General features: G+C 41.8%; 4 protein-coding genes and 3 non-coding genes across 7 annotated transcripts; 4 read left to right on the forward strand and 3 right to left on the reverse strand.

Annotated features, from left to right (window-relative positions):
* The first annotated feature begins 269 nt into the window (after positions 1–269).
* Positions 270–3,857, forward strand: fkbpl (FKBP prolyl isomerase like). The gene is made up of 4 exons (XM_026153415.2): positions 270–288; positions 1,238–1,399; positions 1,480–1,778; positions 3,088–3,857. Exons 2-4 carry the CDS (start codon positions 1,240–1,242, stop codon positions 3,754–3,756), a joined length of 1,128 nt encoding a protein of 375 aa, XP_026009200.1. The 5' UTR covers positions 270–288; positions 1,238–1,239; the 3' UTR covers positions 3,757–3,857.
* Positions 3,858–9,091: 5,234 nt separating this feature from the next.
* On the reverse strand, positions 9,092–9,164 carry trnaf-gaa (transfer RNA phenylalanine (anticodon GAA)). The gene has a single exon. It is a non-coding gene; the product is annotated as a tRNA-Phe (tRNA).
* A 2,120-nt stretch (positions 9,165–11,284) lies between these two features.
* On the reverse strand, positions 11,285–12,714 carry ebp (EBP cholestenol delta-isomerase). Its single transcript, XM_026153432.2, has 5 exons — positions 12,527–12,714; positions 12,070–12,370; positions 11,918–11,954; positions 11,709–11,839; positions 11,285–11,609 (listed from the first exon to the last, which is right to left on the reverse strand). The coding sequence occupies exons 2-5, from the start codon at positions 12,365–12,367 to the stop codon at positions 11,389–11,391; spliced, it is 687 nt and encodes a 228-aa protein (XP_026009217.2). The 5' UTR covers positions 12,368–12,370; positions 12,527–12,714; the 3' UTR covers positions 11,285–11,388.
* A 446-nt stretch (positions 12,715–13,160) lies between these two features.
* On the reverse strand, positions 13,161–13,232 carry trnah-gug (transfer RNA histidin (anticodon GUG)). Its single transcript has one exon. It is a non-coding gene; the product is annotated as a tRNA-His (tRNA).
* A 409-nt stretch (positions 13,233–13,641) lies between these two features.
* trnae-uuc (transfer RNA glutamic acid (anticodon UUC)) lies at positions 13,642–13,713 on the forward strand. The gene has a single exon. It is a non-coding gene; the product is annotated as a tRNA-Glu (tRNA).
* Positions 13,714–14,040: 327 nt separating this feature from the next.
* Positions 14,041–16,766, forward strand: vma22 (vacuolar ATPase assembly factor VMA22). The gene is made up of 5 exons (XM_026153431.2): positions 14,041–14,290; positions 14,608–14,711; positions 14,808–14,920; positions 14,998–15,177; positions 15,957–16,766. Exons 1-5 carry the CDS (start codon positions 14,171–14,173, stop codon positions 16,157–16,159), a joined length of 720 nt encoding a protein of 239 aa, XP_026009216.2. The 5' UTR covers positions 14,041–14,170; the 3' UTR covers positions 16,160–16,766.
* A 376-nt stretch (positions 16,767–17,142) lies between these two features.
* On the forward strand, positions 17,143–21,067 carry LOC113012930 (zinc finger BED domain-containing protein 4). Its single transcript, XM_026153386.2, has 5 exons — positions 17,143–17,778; positions 18,068–18,325; positions 18,457–18,716; positions 18,804–19,410; positions 19,644–21,067. Exons 1-5 carry the CDS (start codon positions 17,629–17,631, stop codon positions 20,484–20,486), a joined length of 2,118 nt encoding a protein of 705 aa, XP_026009171.2. The 5' UTR covers positions 17,143–17,628; the 3' UTR covers positions 20,487–21,067.
* The last annotated feature ends 720 nt before the right edge of the window (positions 21,068–21,787 follow it).

The raw sequence follows: 21,787 nt of genomic DNA on the forward strand, positions 1-21,787 counted from the left end.
AACTTAAAAAAGTAATAAAAACTATTTCATTGTAATCATTTGAAGTATATGAGCAGGTGATATTTGCAGGTAACACACGATTGCTTGGGTTTTTGCCCACCTGCAATACCTTCATGGCCCACGAGGGCGCGTAAAGGGGCCTACATTTCGGCTATCGCTGAAACAGCCAACATAAATATACTTCAGTGCGGTAGGGGGCGGAACATAGCAGTTGCCTTTCATCCGCCACTACACACAAAGAAGAAGAAGAAGCCGCACTAACAGAAAGCGAAGAAGAAAGCGATCACTGTAAGGTGTTTGTTTTCGTGTCATCACTGGTAATCTGCCATCTTTATTTCTTTTAGATTATTGGAATAGCAGATGCCAACTTTTATGCATTTATATGAGGTAAGTTGGACATTTGTGAGCTATAGGCACCAACTGACTATCGCTCGTATAATGTAGAATAGTTAAATTCAGGTCCTGTGGACTTGCACGATAGCTACCTGATGCTAGTTATCGTTCTAACGTTACTGGGGCGTGTTAATGTGCGTGCTAGCTAAAACAGTGCTATCTATCAGTAGTAGCATTGGCGACGCTTAGTTGAATGTCCCTGACCTGTTGGTGATTGTTGTCAACAGTCAGCTTTGTAACATTGCAGTAATAACAGTATGGTTGCTTAAATCTAATGGACTTGCAGTGTGTCCTTAAAAAGAATCATGCAAAGGTTGTATCCAGCAAAGCGCTGACACAGAGCCTGAGAGAAGTGCAGTAAGTGTCCACATCCATCTATAAAACACGGTGAGGGTTCGGTAATGGTTTTGTGCGGCATTTGAGACACGATGTGTTGTGAGTTTCTCAAAATTGAAGGAAATATAAATGCAAAAAAGTACAGTCAGATTTAGATCCATCGTGCGCTATCATGTTGAAAGGATCTGATTCACAACAGCTTCATTTTTCTGAATTGCAATGATCCCAAACACACTGCAAGGCACTAAAAGCATACCTGAATGGAAAAACACACAAGTATTCTGAAAAGCAGCCAACATCCAGAGAAGAGCTTTAAATGTCCTGTAAGAAACCTGGACAAATGTTCCTGAAAAAGTAAAGAAATGAGAAAAGCTTGGCTAACAGACTTCGAGCTATGTTGAAGAATAAAGATGGTCGTGTCATGTGACCTTACAAAGCTGTTTATTGTCTTAAATGAATGTATGAACATAACATGTGGTAAACTTTTCTTTCTTATTATTTTATCCAGTGATGGAGCCCGATTACCCTCCAGAAACACTACATACTGAAAGTGATCATGATAGCGTTTGCAACACCTCCTGGGTCTCTGTGTGTCCCCGAGGCCTCTGGAAGGTCCACCAAAAGCGACTAAACAGTCAGCAGACAGCTTCTGATCCAGCAGGTGTAACACGTATGATACTCATTTGTTCCTTGTTATAATGAATGAGTTTTCTTTACTCCAGCTAACAAATATTTCTTTGTATCTTACAGCAATTTCATCAAATAATTGTCCAAGGTTGGGTTCGCTGTGTAGAGTCCAAGTGCGTCTCAAAGCTAACAATGATGAAGCAGAGAATGTAGCATGTGAAAAAACAGGTGAGAAGCTGCCAGCCCAGCCTGATCCGTTCACCGCTGAACTTACTGAATCTGGTACCACACCCTTTGTGAGGTGTAAAGACTCTGTGCTGCAGGTCCCACTGGGTGACTGGACAACACTGAGGCTAGGGGATGGTCAGTGTGATATCACAGAGGCGTGTTTGGAGGGAATGAGAGCTGGGGAGAAGTGTGAGGTAAGATTTAACTGAGTATTGAAGTCTTTGTTTCAGTATTCTGTTTTTTGATGGATGAGGCAGAAAAAATAAATGTAAACTTCATGAAATAAGAAAAGCTTAAAGTGTATTTGGTGTCACAGAAACAGGAGTATTTGAAAACTTTCTTTACAGTTTGTATTCTGTACTATATGCATTCTGGGATATCTGTCTCCAAGTCCACTGTATCAAGTCTGGGATCAATCTTAGCTTGCAGTAAATGATAACCAATCAGACGTCAGGGTCAGTTGACGAGCCGCAGTGATGATTTAAATTGTTTCTTGATTCCCTGCAGCAAAGGAGCCATGAAAAAATGAATTAAATAGACAAATAATTAAATATGTGTAAAATAAAATTAATTGATATTTTAATAAATTGAAATTTAATTAATTATTTCAGCATTAATTAATTTGTGACACATTTGCCCCTTATTGATAGATGTATTTAATTTCTTTAATTTTGGCACTGCTTGACCTCCACAGTGTTTCTTATTTATTTATTTATTCCACACTTGGTCAACAGTTTGCACAGTTAGTTCTTTCAGACAAACCAACCACACTTTCTATCAGTAAAGCACTGCAACCACGTGTGAAAAGCAGCAGGAAGAAGAAAATATTCTTATTAAACCCTGCTGCCTATCTACAATCCAACTTATATTGCAAGTGGGCACCAAAAGTCAAGGAACAAACTAACATTAACATTTATCTCCGGTCCTAACAACACATTTCCAATCAGAATATACCAGAATAATATATATATAAAATAAACGAGGCAAAAAAAATAATGGATCCTTTTTCAATTAACTCCAATTTCATTCACATTCTTCATATTGAGTTATCGTTTTAGACATGTAACACTTTTTAAAACAATATAAATTTATACAACTCTTTAAATTATAATGAAGAGACTTCCACAGTCGTATACTCCTAATCGTTGGACTCAATAATCTTTGTGTTGTCCTAGCTAGCTGATGCTTAAAGTAAAATTTCCTTCTGTTGTCTTCTCCCCCCGAACACCTTAAAAATACTCTTTGTAACTTAAATTAATATCTCCAATTTCTCAAATTGATCTCTAATTTCTGGCTGACCATCATTTGATAGCTCATCCTAAAACACACATTTCTCTCAACCTGTGTAAATACTGTTTTGTTTAAATGATCTTTCCCTTCATCTTTCTTGATGAAATCGTGATGGCTAAATGACCGATGCTCTGTCGTGTTTATCCTTGGTTTTGTTTTTAACTGTCAACCGTGTAAAGATGAACGGTCTTAACATTGTATTTTGATACCCAGATACAGCTTTCTCCTTTGGAAACTGGACCAGATGCTGCTGTTCCCCACCCCTCAGATGAAAGCCTTCCCTTTTTTGCCACAGTGGAATTGCAAGCTTTCACACCAGGCAAGGAAGCCTGGGAGATGTCTCCTGGTGAAAAATGGGAATGGGTCAAGTCACACAAGGACACGGGCGGAGTGAGATTCAGGAGCGAGGATTTGTGGGGGGCCGCGGACAGCTACAGCAAGGCCATGAAACTAGTCATCACTTTTTGTAATCACGTTAGAGATGTGGCGAAAAAGGGATGGGAGTATGAAGCTGAGGAGCAGAGAGAAGCAACTCTGGAAACACTTGATCCTTCAGCTGAAGAACTCAACAAAATGAAAGCTGACCTCCACTCCAACTTGTCCCTGTGCCAGCTAAAACTGAACCAACCAGAGCGGGCTAAGGCCAATGCTGCTAAAGCCACTCAGCTGGAACCTGGCTGTGCCAAAGCCTGGTACCGGCTGGGGAAAGCATGCCAGATTGTGAATGAATTGGAAGAGGCCAAACAGGCATTTAGGAAACTGCTGGAGCTGCAGCCAGAAATGCCTGCTGCTCTGAAAGCGCTTAAAGATATTGCAAGTAGAGAGAAAGCAACAAATGCACAGCTGGGACTGAGACTAAGCAAAATGTTCAGCTCAAGATAAAATATCAGTAGAGAGAAATGTGTGTTCTCATGATTCCCCATTAAATGTAAGTGCATTAACAACCACTGCCTCGATCTAAAATAAAGCCACTGTGATGTTGATTCATGTTTCTCCTCCAACTCTGTTCTTCCTTTCTTGTGAGAGATGCACGAAGGTAGAAATCACACGTCAGAAGGTTTATTTGGAATTGTAGTTGCAGGAGAAAGAGACAAATGACACCATGACAACATTTCTTTGTAGCCTATCTTTTATATTATGGTCTACATCAATTCCCTCATTGCCCCCTATTTTTTTTTTCAGCTTTAAAAATGCATGGATAACAACAATAATTATACTTTAGCATTATAATATAATTTTGATACAAATCCTCCTTCACACCGGTAGATTAACCACGCTAACATAAGAAATGATTTTGGTAGTTACCAGTGCTGAACCAACCAGAGCGGGCTAAGGCCAATGCTGCTAAAGCCACTCAGCTGGAACCCGGCTGTGCCAAAGCCTGGTACCGGCTGGGGAAAGCATGCGGGGGCAGCTATGGCAGAAACCCTACACTGGGTGGTGGTCTAATTTTTTGTTTTATTTCTTGTAAAAGAAAAACCAGTGTTGCCAACTTAGCGACTTTGTCGCTATATTTAGCGAGTTTTCAGGCCCCTTAGCAACTTTTTTTTCTAAAAAGCGACTAGTGACAAATCTGGCGACTTTTTCTGGTGTTATTGGAGACTTGTTTATGACGACTTTTTGACGTGAAAGAGCGTGTTGCTCTTACTCTGAACAAACAGCGGTGCTGCCGTGGGCACCTCACCCGTGCTAAAGCGCTCACGGGCGGAGGACAGTCCTCCCCCAGCTGCAGGAGATGTTCACACCTATGCGTCCAAACTGCAAATGAATCGCGCATGAGCGAAGCCGCTGCTCCGCACTGAGCAGTCAGTTCTTATTTTACTGTTATGCTGTTTTGTGGATCACAAGGTTTAAAACTACTTATAAACACACACACAAAGTAACTCCACCAGAGTGCCTGTTTCGGGTCACTTTTGCCAGTCCAAGACCGCGGTAAAGTGAGCCGTCATTTGTGAGCCGCGGTCAAGCCAGCCGCCTCCTATCCGCCGCATAAATTTCCTTGCGCTTTTACACCAGTCTTTACGGTAGCGCCTTTTCGCCTTTCGACTGAAAGCCTAGACTCGCGCGCACACACACAAATTACAATGGAACAGCCCAATACAGCCATCGTGACAGTCTGGTTGCATATTCAAAAATTCATTAAAAATCATTCTTAAAAGTTGATGCCAAGCTTTCAACACAATCCTCTTCTCGGACACCTACTTTACCTCTGGGCCAGGTTTTACCCAGATTTACTGTAATATTACTCAGAAATCACAGTAAACTCATATTCAGTGCAATACAGTCAATACACTACAATTATGTTTATTTCAAAAATTCATTAAAAGTCATCCTGAGTAGTTGATGTCCAACTTTCAACACATCCCTCCTCTGGGACACCTACTGTACCTGTGTGCCAGGTTTCAGCCAGATTTACTGTAAAATTCCTCAGAAATTAAAGGACATTTATATGCAATTCAATACAGCCAATACACTACAATTATGGAAATTTCAAAAATTCATTAAAAATCATCCATAATAGTTGAGGTCCAACTTTCAACACTTTCTTACTCTGGGCGTCCTACCGTACCTCTGGGCCAAGTTACATCTCAATTCACTGTAATCTTTATCAAAAATTGAAAGAACAATTATATGTCAATGCTGGATGTGTGTCCTTTCAAAGTGACACTAAATAACAGAACTCAGGCACATCAGGGAATAATCCAAAAGGCAGATTTATTAAACAAAAACAACATACAAAATATCTCTAACCCATACTACATAACCTAAAAAGAAACAAAGGGACACTTAGAAGCACAAGAAAACAATACTGAAAGGGCAAGAGACACAGCCCAAACATAATCCACAACTAAAACGCCAAAAGAACAAGTCATCCCACATAGCAGACGGGTCTTGCCTGGATCTGGTGTCAAGCCGGCACTGCTGGCTGACTTCTGGCATGGTAAGATGGCACTGTTTATGTGATGGCATGCCACATTTGGCCTGATTGGGTGAATGTGACATGTTGTATAGAGCACTTTGAGTAATATGGGTGAGTAAAAAAGCGCTGTATAAGAATCAGTCCATTCACTGTCTGAACAGAGTTTCGTCATGTTACTTTTGCACTATTATGTTCCAGCACATGTTGTTATTACATGGCTTACATGGCTAAGGTACACATTAGGCTGACATCTGGGGCCAGAGCTGAAACTTGGCCCAGACGTACAGCAGGTTTCCCGGAGGAGGGATGTGTTGAAAGTTGGACCTCAACTACTCAGGATGATTTTTAATGAATTTCTGACATTTCCATAATTGTAGTGTATTGGCTGTATTGAATTGCATATAAATGTCCTTTAATTTTTGAGGAATTTTACAGTGAATCTGGCTGAAACTTGGCACACAGGTACAGTAGGTGTCCCAGAGGAGGGATGTGTTGAAAGTTGTACCTCAACTACTCAGGATGATTTTTCATGAATTTTTGAAAATTGAGAGAATCCTATTGTATTGACTCTATTAGATTGAATACAAGTTTCCTTTAATTTCTGAGGAATTCTACAGTACATCTGGCTGAAACTTGGCACACAGGTACAGTAGGTGTCCCAGAGGAGGGGTGTGTTCTGAGCCCCCTGCTGTACTCTTTGTACACATATGACTGTGTGGCCACTACCAGCTCCACCACCATCATCAAGTTTGCTGACGACACCGTCGTGGTGGGCCTGATCTCTGATAACAACGAGACGGCCTACGTGAAGGAGATTAGGAATCTGGAGAACTGGTGCCAGAGGAACAACCTCCTTCTAAACGTCAGTAAGACAAAGGAGCTGATAGTGGACTTCAGCACTAAGCAGGAGAGGAACTACCAGACCCCCGTCATCAACGAGTGCCCAGTGGAGAGAGTGGACAGCTTCAAATACCTCGGAGTTCACATCACGCAGGACCTGTCATGGTCCTGTCACATCAACACCGTGGTGAAAAAGGCCCGACAGCGTCTCTACCACCTCAGACGCTTGAGAGACTTCCAACTGCCCTCCAAGGTGCTCAGGAACTTTTACTCGTGCACCATAGAGAGCATCCTGACGGGAAACATCTTAACCTGGTTCGGGAACAGCACCATGCAGGACAGACGAGCTCTACAGAGGGTTGTGCGGTCAGCTGAGCGCACCATCCGCTCCGAGCTCCCTGACCTGCACTCAATCTACAGCAGGCGGTGCCGGACCAAGGCCAGGAAGATCGTGAAGGACCTCAGCCATCCCAACAACAGACTGTTCTCTCTGCTGAGGTCAGGAAAGCGATTCCGCTCCCTGAAGACCAACACAGAGAGACTGAGGAGGAGCTTCTTCCCGCAGGCGATACGGTCTCTCAATCACACCACCACACAGTACTGACCCACACATATGGTTCTTACACACACACTGGACATTCTGGACATTGTTTTCACTTCATTACTTAAATCACGCTGCTGTTATTGTGTATATATTTATTTATATTTCTTCATACATTCTTATATAGTTCTATATTGTGTATTTTGTTGTACAGTTATTTTATTTTCAACTTTAATTTATATATTTTATCTTATTCTTTCCCAGTTAAATTTACCCTTCATTCTAATTTGTGTTGTACAGTTATTTCATTTTTAACCTTAATTTATATTTTATTCCTTTCTAGTTAAATTTACCCTTTATAATTTTTCATATTTATTTCCTATCTTATTCATAGCCTTTTCCTTTTTTGTTTTCTTTAGGTCACGAGCAGTTGTCCAAGCATTTCACTACATATCGTACTGTGTATGACTGTGTACGTGACAAATAAAATTTGAATTTGAATTTGAATTTGAAAGTTGGACCTCAACTACTCAGGATGATTTTTAATGAATTTCTGAAATTTCCATAATTGTAGTGTATTGGCTGTATTGCATTGAATACAAGTACCCTTTAATTTTTGAGGAATTTTACAGTGAATCTGTCTGAAACCTGGCACACAGGTACAGTAGGTGTCCCGGAGGAGGAATGTGTTGAAAGTTGTACCTCAACTACTCAGGATGATTTTTAATGAATTTCTGACATTTCCATAATTGTATTGACTGTATCGGGCTGTTTCATTGTAATTTGTGTGCGCGCATGTGCGTGCGACTGTTCGCGCGAGTGCACGTGTGCACGGGTATAGGCTTTCAATCGGCACATAAAGCGAAAAGGGGCTACCGTAAAGACTGGTGTAAAAGCGCAAGGAAATTTATGCGGCGGATAGGAGACGGCTGGCTTGACCGCGGCTCACAAATGACGGCTCACTTTACCGCGGTGGTCCAAGCCCGGGTAAAGGAGCAGGGTTGGAATTGTGACATTAAAAAACAATAATTGCTAAAATAAATTTAATTTGTAGTTATAAATAAATTCTAACTGCATTTAATACGTTTTTGCTCACTTTATGTCTCTTCCACGATGTTATTTCTCTCTCCAACAGTTATATTAGCATGACCCATTATGCAAATTAGGCGATGACGTCATTTAGCGACTTCTAGCGACTTTTAGGACAGCCAATAGCGATTTTCCTTACTGAGGAGTTGGCAACACTGAGAAAAACTTCCGTGTGAACTTTGACAAGACTGTGGATTGCACAACACTGGTCACTACATTCTTCATTTCCGGTTAATACTTGTACAGCTGCTGTTATTGTGTGTGTGTATATATATATTTATTTATATTTCTTTATACATTCTTATATAGTTCTATATTGTGTATTTTGTTGTACAGTTATTTTATTTTCAACTTTAATTTATATATTTTATCTTATTCTTTCCCAGTTAAATTTACCCTTCATTCTAATTTGTGTTGTACAGTTATTTCATTTTTAACCTTAATTTATATTTTATTCCTTCCTAGTTAAATTTACCCTTTTTAATTTTTCATATTTATTTCCTATCTTATTCATAGCCTTTCCTTTTTTTGTTTTCTTTAGGTCACGAGCAGTTGTCCAAGCATTTCACTACATATCGTACTGTGTATGACTGTGTACGTGACAAATAAAATTTGAATTTGACCCTAAACAGCCTCGACACAGTTTGCAGCACATTTCAGGCTAATAGATTCACATTTTTAAGGTATTTTTACTGCTGTCAAATGTAAAATTAGGTCACATTTGACACAAACCGTGTGTGAAGGGTTAAAACGGTAAAACGTTCTTGTACGTTTTACTCCCCGCCGGGTGGAAAGCCGACACACCCAAATACACGGTTGCATCAAAATGCCGAAACCCGGGATCGAACCAGGGACCTTTAGATCTTCAGTCTAACGCTCTCCCAACTGAGCTATTTCGGCACACGGTGTTGAAGGTTACCAGGGTCTACAAACTTTTAAATTGGCTACAAGGCAAAAAAAGATGTTTTCATTCCTGATGCGTGATTAGTTTGAGAAGAGCTTAGCCTGTCTTAACTCGTCGAGTTTAATACGTGACGTGATTTAGCCCCTCAGTTGTATGGTTCCGTTTCACCCACGTGAATATACTCAAACCTACATTATGCATTCTCGTTAAGTAGAACTTGGACTTATTTCAGCTTGGTTTTAATTATCTTCCGAGTTCAGAGGCGAATGCCTTTAAATAAGTAAATCGCTGCAGTCACATGTGAAGTCAGTTTGGTTCAAACGTGCATAAGCCCCAAATGTTAATTATGAGCTGGAAATGGTGTAATCCGTAATCACTGAACAGGGTGATCCGAAGGGCCAGCTCTGTTCTAGGATGCCCTCTGGACCCAGTGGAGGTGGTGAGTGACAGGAGAACGGCGGCTAAGCTGTCATCCCTGATGGACAACATCTCCCACCCCATGCAGCAGACTGTGACAGCACTGAGCAGCTCCTTCAGTGGGAGACTGCGGCACCCACGGTGTGGGACGGAGAGATTTCGCAGGTCTTTCCTCCCCACTGCTGTCAGACTCCATAACAAAGACTTTAACTGAACAAACACACACATCCATACATGTGCAATAACACTAAGTGCAATAATCTTTTCTGGCATCGTTGTATTTTTACTCAGTTGTATATAGCATTCGTATTCTATTTTTATCTTATTGTATATTTTTATTCTATTTTATTCTACTGTATATAGTATATTATTTTATTCTATTCTGTACAGCTGTGTACTGTATTTATTCTTATTGTATTCTAACTTTTGCACTGTCCACTTCCTGCTGTGACAAAACAAATTTCCCACGTGTGGGACTAATAAAGGTTATCTTATCTTATCTTATCCACTAAAGTCTATAATGTTGGCCACGTGACAAAGAAATAATACAGACAATTCCATGTGAAAAAATTAGAAATTTAAAGTTTTTGTCAAAATGTTCGCAAAGACATTGTGTGGTGGACCACTAGAGGGCTCCACTCACACCCAGTGTAAAGAAAGTCTGTTGCTGTGTTTTGGAGCGAAACGTAGTCAGTTCTGTTGTGATGAGGAATAAAGCAGGAGTTAGAATCGAGAGCTCTCGTGTCGTCTGTGTTTACCTCCACAATAGCATTTCTAAACATACTAATTACATTAAGAAAGATAATTATTTCAGGGTAAAAAAAATACTGGGATCAACTTTTTTACCCATCTAGCCACAACACAAACCACTGCTGAGCAATGATGTGTTTTAACTTTGTTAACGTCAAAGCTTGTAAAATCAAGTTAAAACTGAGGGTTATCTTCCAGTTTACATACGTTATAAAAACCTAAGCAAGGTTTTGAGCTGCCACTTGAGAAAGCATCGGTTTAAATGTGAGAAAAGCAATCGTTGATGCTTACAAAGTGTTCACTGCGTTTCCAAGTGCTGGGCAGCAGGTTGACTGATCTGCATGGAGAGTAATTTGTGTGGATGGAGCTCAGATGGATGCTCTCCAAGATAAAGACAATGCTGGATACCTCCCACGCAGTCCATCACATGCTGGCTGGTCACAGGAGCATGTTCATTGAGAGACTGACATTACCAAAAAGCACCACTGAACCACACAGGAAATGATTCCTGTCCGTGGCCATCTCCCTGTACAACTCCTCCAGCTAATACACTGTAAACTGCAAATCGATCAAATATGAAGGAGGTTGGGATGGCTACAAGAAATGACTCCAGCAAAAAGGATACACAGTTCACTGTTAGCATCAGAGCAGGCTAATAATTTTCATACTGGTAATTTTTGGTTCATGTGAAATCTCTTCTTCTTCTGTGGTTCACACCACCCTCACCCTCATAGAGCAGAAACATTCCTACATCCGTATGCTCTTCGTGGACTTCTCATCTGCTTTCAACACAATGATCCTACAGACACTTGTTGATAAATGACTGACTCTTGGACTGAGCTCTACAGGGACACCTGTATCATGAAGGACCCCACTCACCCAGCACACTCACGCTTATTTTGCTCTTCTCAGAAAAGAAGTTGCCAAGTAAAAAAAAAAAAGAAAAAAATCAAGGAACTATTACTTTATCAATATGAGTGTCAGCAAAGTCTCATAATGACAGAGATGTAATGTTGCAGTATTAAATGCCCCCCCTCCCATACACGCACACACTCAGTTCTTCTTATTCTTCTGAGACTTTGTGCTGTCCGTTTGCCTCTGGGCTGCTGACAGATGTTTCCATGCATCCAAAATGAGCGCCAGCGGTATGACGATCCACAGGGTGTTCATAAACACAAAGTAGAACCAGAAGTAGACTGGATGTCCCAGCTCGCTGTGGGCGTAGCCATCTCTGTGCTCTGTGAAGAAGTAGAGTACCGCTCCATATGCCTGGCCTGAGTCAGATTACGTGAGAAGACAAAATAAAGCTACAATTAAGCAACAATTTATTTCCACCTGAGGTTGGCATGAAGATAGCTTCTGTCCCGTCTTACCTACTGAAATGATGAGCTGCAGGAGAAATCTGTAGGGCTTATTGGTTAAAAAGGCATAAACAGCCCAAAAGCTGAATGGACCCCACAACCAAGCAGTCACAGTCTCCATACAAACAGTAAAGTTATCAGCACTAGAGAGAAAAGAAACATCAATCGCAACTTTTTAAAATCATTTTTATGCACAAAATTGAGAGCAGAAATGAGCTTACATTGCATATCGACTGTCTCCCTTGCAGTACTCTTTCCCTGTGAGAGAAAAACATAAAACACATTGACCAGATTTTACACACACGCACACACACGCACACACGACAGGTAGGTTATGCATTTTTCTAAACACATGTTCTCCGTTAGTACTCACACAGCTGTGACAGAAAGCGCTGATCTCCTGGAATTATATCATAATATAGCGAGAACCAGCCCTCGATTACACAATGGATGAAGCCACAAACAGCAAACCAGCACACAGCCAGGCGCCTCCATGCGCCCAGGCTGCTGGTGGCCTGGCCGGTGATCAGCCAGGTCACCAGCATAAACAGCCCAGACACAGAAAACAGAAACACCAGAATCTCTGACATCGACCGATCGTTGGCCACATAAGTGGGAATTGAAAGGTCCCGAGGCCAGTAAGGGTGATGAGATGCTTCAGAGGAGTCCATTATCTGTTTGAATACAGAAACATAATCAGCACTAGACTTAAAAGTGTAGAGTTAAACATTCTCTGTATTACATTATATTACATTCTGTTCTAGTTAATTCACAGAGTTAAAAGTGTAGCGTTTTATGTGAGAAGTTCATCGGTGTGCTTTTATCCTTACCGTAGATGCCACCAAATGGGTGTTCAGCTCCACAGGTAATTTGACCTAACACACAGCAGGTCAAAGATTCACTGCTATCTAACATACCCGCGCACATAAACTCAAACGAGGAACTCCGTGCCTGGGGGACGTTACCCGTGGATCACAACAGCCAATCAAACATCTTTAAGCATAGAGCTATTGCACATGAGATCTACTGGCTCACTGATTGGCTCTTCCTCTCGGAACATGGACGTTGTCTATGACATCTACCAATGAAAAGGGATCAGCCCTCTTTTTCAAGGCGAAAGTCATACAATGTTTTAGGGTAGGGTAGAAAATGGCCTTCAATCGGAAGATGCTCCATCTGATAATGATTTAGTAAGGAAATATTTACAGTTAACCTTTCACTCGCATGGACTGAAAATGACGAGAAACAAAATGTAGCTGAAGTAAAGCCCTCTTAAATATACAAACCTAACGTGGAGTGCACCCATGTGATTTCCGATGATCATTTGGTCTAAATAGGTTAAAGGAAAGACTTGTAATTACCCTAAAAACCTTACATTTTTACTTTAAAGTATACGAAACAAAATTTGCTCTTTACGGCATAGTAAGAAAAGAGTCGTCCCAAGCCGTGCCAGGGTTTTATCCCTGCCGTGACCCGGATTCGAACCGGGGTTGCTGCGGCCACAACGCAGAGTACTAACCACTATACGATCACGGCGCGCTACTGGGAGACATGCTCAACAGTGAAGCAGAAGCGTATATGTAACTGTGTGAGCTGCGTCGTCGAAGAGTGGTTTGACGTCTCGCGGCAGACGACTGCTGTTTAAAGTGACGTTGTGACCGTGTGCGGATCTGCTTTCCGTTAAAAATAGTTTAATTAATTAATATTCTAATGTGAGTCCTGCATAAATAGTTTCTTTTTTAATACTGAGAGTCGTTTTCATCTTAGCTGAAGTTTTTTTAAGCTGTTTTTTTAATCAGTTCTTCAGATGGTACCTGTCAAAGCTACAAAAAGGAGGAACAGTAGTAAATATTAAATGTCACTTAAATACTAAATATATGTACAAATAAGTCACAGTTCCATATATATCCTTCATCTATAGATATGTAGTGAGGGCCGTTATTGCTCCCATATGGTCTAGCGGTTAGGATTCCTGGTTTTCACCCAGGCGGCCCGGGTTCGACTCCCGGTATGGGAACTTCGTTTTTTTTTTATGTTGGTTTTATGGTTTTATCAAATTTGGAACAAAATGTTTTGTATTCATACTTTAATGAGATTCGACAATTTACTTAATGACTTAGAAAGTCAGTTACTGTAAAACAGCAACAAAAAATTATGGGAAGGGTAATCTTAACAATATCTCAATATTATTGCTTTCGTACAGCGTTTCTTCGAGTCCATAACAGTACATAGGATTCCAGGACTCATAAATGATTCAAAGTCACACTTCACAAAGTGTATTAGCGATATGTTTGGTATTAGTATTTTCTGTACGTTTGATATATGAACACGTGATGTATACCACGTGGTTACGTGTCACGTGACGGTACACGGAAGCACTCAACAGATTCTGTTCGGTTTACTCAAACGTTGTACATCAAAATAGCGGTAAAGACTACCCGCGAAGGAGGCTTAAATTGGCGCAGAGAGTGAGTATGGGTGTGTCAGAATCAGAGGAATCTTCTTTGTTACTGGACGAAAAGCTGCTTCGTTTCATGGAGCAGCTGGAGTTACTGGAGGAGAAGCGAGCCACTTTCAACTCTCTCATAGAGCAGGTACCTGTAGTGTCCTTGTTGATAAATAGCCAACATCAGACATTTAAGTTCAATTTTTGCTCCCTAAGAATCTGTAGGTAAAAATATAGAAAATAAATCAAAATGTATATGGCATTTTGGGCTGTAGGTGTTATATAATGGGAAATATCTTAGTGTGGTATATTAACAGACTTTAGGGCTATGTTGACTGTGTTTAAATTCCATAAAAAGCCATATAAGGATTTTCAAAAATAAATTTACGCAAAAAAGGTTTGTAATAAAAATGCTCTTTTTTTACATTCTGCCTGTATAATTTGACTTTACCATTTTCCCCTCAGGGGTGGTTTTCTATGAGCAAGGCACGATATACGATGGGAAACAAACAAGTCTCTGCACTTCAGTATGCAAGTGAGATTGAGCCACTAGTCTGTGTTCAAACTAGGTGAGGAAGCAGTAATTTTTATGAAAAACGAAAAGTCTGTTGATCACTTTAATTTGTTTAAAAGGCTCTTTTAAAACGTATATTTGTATGTAACAGGACACTGGACAATGGTGAGGTGGAATTCACCACTGAAAGATGTACACAAACGTGTCGTAAAGAGTCTGGAAAAGATCAGAGAGCTATAGAGGATATAGGACCTCAAGAAGAAGGTGATGCAGTATTAAAGATGTGTGTCGTTGATGTCTACTATTAACTCTGTTATTGATGACACTATTTGATTTACAAGGTGTCAGGAGAAGAAACAGACCAAAAAGAGAGATTGGAGAAAAAGAGGAAAGCGAGAGCACTGGTAGCGAGAAAGCTCCAGCTGGAAAACGTGACCAGAATCCTCAGCAAGACCCACTGAAGTGGTTTGGAGTTTTGGTGCCACAGTCTCTAAAACATGCACAATCATCTTTCAAGCAAGGTATGTTACATGCCAAAGGACATCTTAGTGTTATGGTTTCAGGTGAAACCTACTCTGCCTCAACTATGGATGAGATTATACTTTCAATGTCTGCAAATAGGCTAGGGTCTGCTGTCATCTGAGATGGAAATTTCATGATCGGATGGTGAGCACGAGGGTCCGTGCGAATGCAGAGAAATTACCTTATACTACACATGTGTCCCAGCTGGTTGACTTCACAGAAGTATAACAGGAACCATGTGGAGTAACATGTGACTACTTCTGGACATATATCAGATGAACCAGTCTTTGAATTTGATCCATATGTGCCAGTATTGCCATCTCAAAACAATGCAGCTAGAGAGATCGCAACCACAAACACAAAAAATAAACAAATCTACAAAACTGACGATATGCATGAATAGCTTTTAGGGAAAAAAATATGCTACAGAGAAATCAAACACAGGAAAACTGAAAAACATAAAGAGAACACGTGCAATATAATCTGCAGCACATAAAACGCCTTTTTTATTATTGTGTCTATTACCATGTAATGCAAGACTCTAGATATGCAAACCTTAACTCATATGCATATGAATCAAGGTTTGCTTTGTGCAGCTTGTTAGATATGAATAGAGGTTTCCAGAGTCCTGTGTATACTCACAGCACGATGGCTACAGCTTCTGTTGCATAAGTAAATTTGGATATGGGCAAAGATATTTCTTGAAGGTAGGAGAAAGCTCCTGCTGTTCTGCTGCTCCACCACTCACCAATTTAATTGTTGTTTTCTGTCATTACAGTAATAGAACTGTCTGCTGAGATCGCAGCACTCCAGGCTGCAGTTTTGAGCGCCAGACAGGAGCTGAAACACAGCTTGCAAAACAAGCACACTCCAGGGGAAAGGCTCAGCAACTCAGCTGGACAAGGTAGCAGACATAATACTTCTGCTGAGTCAAAGCAGGAGGAGGCTAAAAAACAGCTTTCAGCCAAGGACAGTCAGTAGATGATGCTTCAGGGGCTCGTTAACTAAAAAGAGAGCTTCCTGGTGGAGCTGGACGAGCAGATCCCAGCAGTTCAAGCTTTCTGTGGAAATCATTGGTAATTTATTTATTTCATCTCTTTTTTTCCTTTTAATTGAGATGGATGTGTTTGTGAAAATGGTCTTATTACACATGTTGTAAAATCATAAAATGTTAGCAGAACCTGTTTAAATGTTTTCAATAAATGGCAAGCAGTGCTTTGGCATAAGGCTGCCTGTTTTTGTGTGTGTGCTGTAACTAATTACTTTATTAATTGTTAATAAAAGTGTAACTTTATTTTATCAAACACAATCCATTAATTAAAAAAAGTTCAGGGTTGGCAGCTTGTGGAAATGTTTCATAGATGTTGTTTTCATTTTGATGAAACACATTAGAAATAGTATATTCTCTGCATTTTCTTTCCAGACGTATTGCTTGTGGAGCCCAAAAATGCTGAATACTAAAATGTAAAAATATATCGAGTAATTATATACATGAAATATACAAATGAACCAACAATTTTTGAAAATGAAATCACATTAAATTAAAAAATATACCTCAATCATGCACTATTAAAAATGTCTGAACCTCTTTGTGTCTTGTATTTATAGCCTAACAACAAGTCAACACACATTTACATCCCACGTCTCCGCAAAACCTCGTTTAAAAACACACGAAAAGCTGAAAGATGTGTTTTGTTGTGTTTACTAAATATTATGGAAAGTAAAAGTCACCGTGATTTATTGTCTTTAAAATGCGCTCAGAATTTTCACACCCACCATGTTTCATATGTAAAACACGACACGATGCTATGTGCAAGTCAGTATGAGTGTTTTCTATTTATATGTTTTCTATTTATATTATTACCAAGCCAGAGACGCAGACCTAATTTACATTTTTGGGAAATGATGCTGTACATCCGGAGAAACTCTGGCTGTTATCATACCGACATGAGCATAATTGAAAACATTTGACCGAGCGCCACCACCCTCCGACGCCAGCAGTTTCACTGGGGACAGCCGAACATTACCGGGAACTACCGAAATGGGAACCGAAAGTCCCGTTTATTGTGTGTACTTCCTGGTCCAATTATAATACTCCCTATATGCCTCCGTGAAACGCAGCGCTTTGCGTCCGAACGACGGATGGGAGCGCAGAAACAACGGATGTGGCCTCAGTGTTATTATTGATGTGTCCAGACATCCGCAGCAGACTGTGCAGCCTGATCGTGTCCGATTTTGGACGTGCGAGCGACGCAACTCCTGCTCGAAATACAATTTTTCTTTTGTCTGCGCAACTGGGAGCAACATTTGTGATGTGTGATAAGGGACTGAGAAGTAAACACTCAGGCCTGCGCTCATGATCAGAGGCGAGGTGAGATTGATACCTCGGACTCAGATTGCCTTTGATTGCAAGTTGATTTCACTCCGGAGCGGAGAAACTGTCTGCTCCAATGGCGTCAGTTTCCAAGGTCTCTATTCTGGATTACTTTAACATTGTGTTCGAAGGGGAAAATGGGAAAATCGAGTCCAACTGTAAGGCTTGTGGCACCAGGATCCAGGCGAAACGGAGCGTCACGTCCAACTTCGTAACGCACCTTAAGGTAACGGTTTCCGAATAAAATTGTACATGTGGCTGTTAACATCTGGCTCATCTTGTTCTTGTCAAGAGCAGCAGAAGCAGCTGGCTCTACGACAGCTCTGGAGGATTAGCTGTAAAAACCTGACTGTACAGGCAGTCTGTTGCTTCTCTGCAAGGGGAAACAGAGTGGAGGGGAGGGATGGGGGTTACCTATACCTTATCATCTCCTGCAGAAATGTACTCAGCATGCTGTGTAGAGGTATAGAAATGAACTATAACAACCTCATGCTCCTCTGTCTCTCTCCATTCAGCGTAAGCACCAGGCTATGTATGATGACTTTGTCAAAAGGAAGGATATGAAGAGAGAGGGCTACTCCTCTGCTTCCCTGCACAGTTTCAACGCCAATGGAGGGAATACCCGCTACACACTCCCTATTAGTGCTGGAGTGGGAGGAGGAGGTGGAGGAGTAGCAAGTGGAGTTGTTGGAGGAATGGGAACTCTTGAGGGAGGAGTAGGAGGAGGCTCTGGAGGAGGGGTGACCAAATTTGACAGACATGATCCACGTCAGGTGTGTTGTAGCCCGTTAGCGCTGGAGCTTGCAATGTTGCAAATGTAACAGATGATTTATTGAGACATTGCAGTAGAATCATTAGCTATTTTTAAAAAGTGCAATTTGTGGTGTTTCTTTTTAAACTACAGGTTCTGATTTCTGAGGCTATAGCTAAGATGATCGTGCGTGATCTCCAGCCAGTGTCCATAGTGGAAAATCAAGGCTTCAGAGAGTTGCTTCAGCTCCTGGAGCCACGTTACACCCCTGAGCCCCAGCATTACATCCAAAGCCAACTTCTTCCAGCCTACGCCTACCAGGCCCAGCTGGCCACCCGTCAGGCCTTGGCCTCAGCACACGCCCTTAGCCTCAGCCTGGATCTCTGGGGAGGATTATCTGGAGTCACTTCAGGGTAAGGAGGTAAAACAAGCCAGAAACTACAAAATGGAAACTTGGTTTGAATCCCTTTACTGAAGACTCCACTTCTCTCTCTCTATAGGTACCTTGGTGTCACCTGCCATTTTCTTACATCTGAGTGGCAAATGCGCTCAGCTCTCCTGGCGTGCCTTCCACTGACTGGTGGCAGCTCTGGGAATCGCATACTTTCCGAATTTGATGAAGTATGTCACTCTCATGGCGTGTCAGGCAGAGCATTTCGTGTTGTGGCAGACCCTCTCCTGCCGACGAGAACAAGCGGAAAGCCATGCTGCCTTCCCGGTTTTCTGCTTTCACCTCCTCTCGGTAACGGCCAAGATGGAAATGATGAAGAAGAGGTGGACGGTAGTAACAATGTGGAGCGAGAAGAGATCAGGAATGGCCACGGCGACGCTGGAGAAGAAGGAGAATGGGAATACATATGGGAGCAGGGTTTGGGCGTTTCTCGGGTGGACTGTTTCTCTCGCTCTCTTGAACAGTGTGTCAGGGAAGGGCTGCGCTCTTGTCCACAGCTCTCATCCACACTGGCAAAGGCAGCCTGTTTCTACAACTACATTACCTCTGCCGTCCCACCTGAGAAGCTCAGCCAAGTGTTCGATGGTCCAGGGTTGATGATGGGGGGACAAGGAAATTTCCCAGAGGCAGCACAAGACTGGGCTGCTCAGCTTAAGGCAAGTTAACGTTAGGGTTACATATTAGTAATGTCACCAAATAAACAGATTGCATCAGCTTCAAACATTTAACATGAGCAGTATGTTAAGCAGAAGGTGCACAAAGAAAGTGTGGCTAGCAAAATAAATGCATAATACCATTAATTCAAGGTTTACATTATGACACTGAGATATGACCACAGTCTTGGTTGGCATCGTTAATAATCTTTATGTATTTGTCTGCTTTGATAAAGGTCCTTCGGCGGCTGCTGGACTCTGTGGATTTCCTGGAGGAGATGAGCGGTCCAGGGGAACTGGGGCTGGGTGGTACAGAGAGAGCTCTGCTGAGGGAGTTCACGGACACTCTGGAGCCCTTCACTGAGGCCTGGGATATGGTGCACGGAGACAGACAAGCAGACGCACAGACGGACAGACATGTGTCTATCAGTCTCGCTCTGCCTTGTGTTCTCGGCCTCCGCAAGCATCTGTCCGAGACGTCCACCCCCCACTGCCCCTCCCTGGTTGTGGGCCTCAGCCAGGCTGTAGAGCGTCTCCTTGCGCCTATCCTGGAGAACCCCCTCTACATCACTGCCACCACCCTGGACCCCCAGTTCAAACTTACTTGGAGCAGTAACCCTGACTGGCACAGACAAGTTATCATAGAGGAGGTATCCAAACACTCCACAGCCTCCAGCCCCGTAAATCTCAACACAGACCTTCATCCACAGTCCCACACTCCTCCTGCCCCAGCTCCATCACCGATCTCCTCACTTTCTCGGCCCTGCAAGTTGTTCTCTTTCATCAAGCAGAGACCCACGACACAGGCCAAGAGCCTAGAACAGGAATTGGCTATCTACCTACGTGAGGAACCCACAGACGAGGAGGCTTTGCATTACTGGCGACGTAAAGCTATTGACTTCCCTCTGCTTGCCCAGGTGGCCAAGAGAGCTTTTACCATACCTGTTTGTGGTACTGTGGTGGAGAGCATTTTCACTACAGCTGGACGCTTCCTGCTGCCAGAGAGAGGCTGTGTCTTACCAAAGAACCTGGAGACGCTCATCTACCTCAAAGCCAACTACAGATTATTATGGACTTAGAGCTCTTTACACTTGCAGTAAAGTAACTTCTTGGATTCTAACCTCCATACCATTCTAAGGGAACCTGAGCTAGCACGATAACATAATCCTCATACTGCACATGATTTCATATCAGATAGAACGAATCACCAAGAAGAATTTCAGAGCTGCAGCTCATTTTAATCCTCAAGATCGGTTTTCCCAGCTACAGCGGGCGTGGATGGCTGTCTGCTTCCCCTCGTAGCCTACAGACTATCGCACCACATGCTGTGGACTGAGTTTGCTGGAAGCAGATCCATACTAAAGCATTTACTTTGACATTATTTTGCCTGATCAGGGTCTCCAGACAACCACAGATCTCCCTCTTTCTCATGTATCCATCAGTCAACACTGACAAACCAACAATAACCAGCTAGTCAAGTTTTGCACACTGTAGCAACTCGTGTTTTTTTTAGCTTTAGGTTGTGATTCATTATTTCGATTTTTAAAGGAAGTCATCAACTGCTCAACAGTATGTTAATGCGGGGTTCAATCTTTGTTTTAACTATGTGTGTGTGTGTGTGCCTCATCACTGGGAGATGATAATAAATTAGTTTCACTTACTTTAACGCTGCGGGTGTGTGCAGTTTGCAGATGTCAGTGAATGCACGTCCTCATGTGACACGCTGTTTGTTATATACGGTGGACCCCCGACTTACGAAATGAATTTGTTCCAGAAGGTCTTTCGTAAGCCAAAATTCTTCGTATTTATTTTGAAGAAGACATGGATTGTGCTTCATGTGTATCATTTTGACCCTTATTTATATCGTCCTCTGTCAATCCTTCAGAGGAGAGGTGAATTTCATTTCATTTTTATTATCAGCACCCCCCCCCCCACCCTCCTTTTTTCAATTTCATGTGAACTTTGAGGAAGTGAAATGGGTTTGACCCTGTGTCTGTCACAGAAGACTAGCAAGGAATGACTGTTTGTGCCACGACAAAGATTTTTCTTTGTTGAACTTCACATAGATATTTTGAAATAATTTTGCAGAGCATCCTTACGAAGGAAAACAGGGAATAAAGTAGTGTGTGTTAGCCTTTTTTTGCTTTCTTACTCTGGGCTGGGCCTGCAGGGAGGCTGGGTAATTGCAATAATTCCATTACAGTTAAATTTGAGTCAGCAGGCAGGCAGCAGTCACATCCTGCACCCCCTCCCTCTTCCCTTATCACAGGCAACAAGCCTCACAAAATCTTATTTCTAAAGACCTGAGAAATAAATGTCAGGACTGCATGCAGCTACTGTACATTTGTTCTATAATACCACATTAAAGGGATGAAGCGTT

The sequence above is a fragment of the Astatotilapia calliptera genome, chromosome 20 (assembly GCF_964374335.1).
Source record: "Astatotilapia calliptera chromosome 20, fAstCal68.1, whole genome shotgun sequence".
In the NCBI taxonomy this organism is placed as follows: Eukaryota; Metazoa; Chordata; class Actinopteri; order Cichliformes; family Cichlidae; genus Astatotilapia; species Astatotilapia calliptera.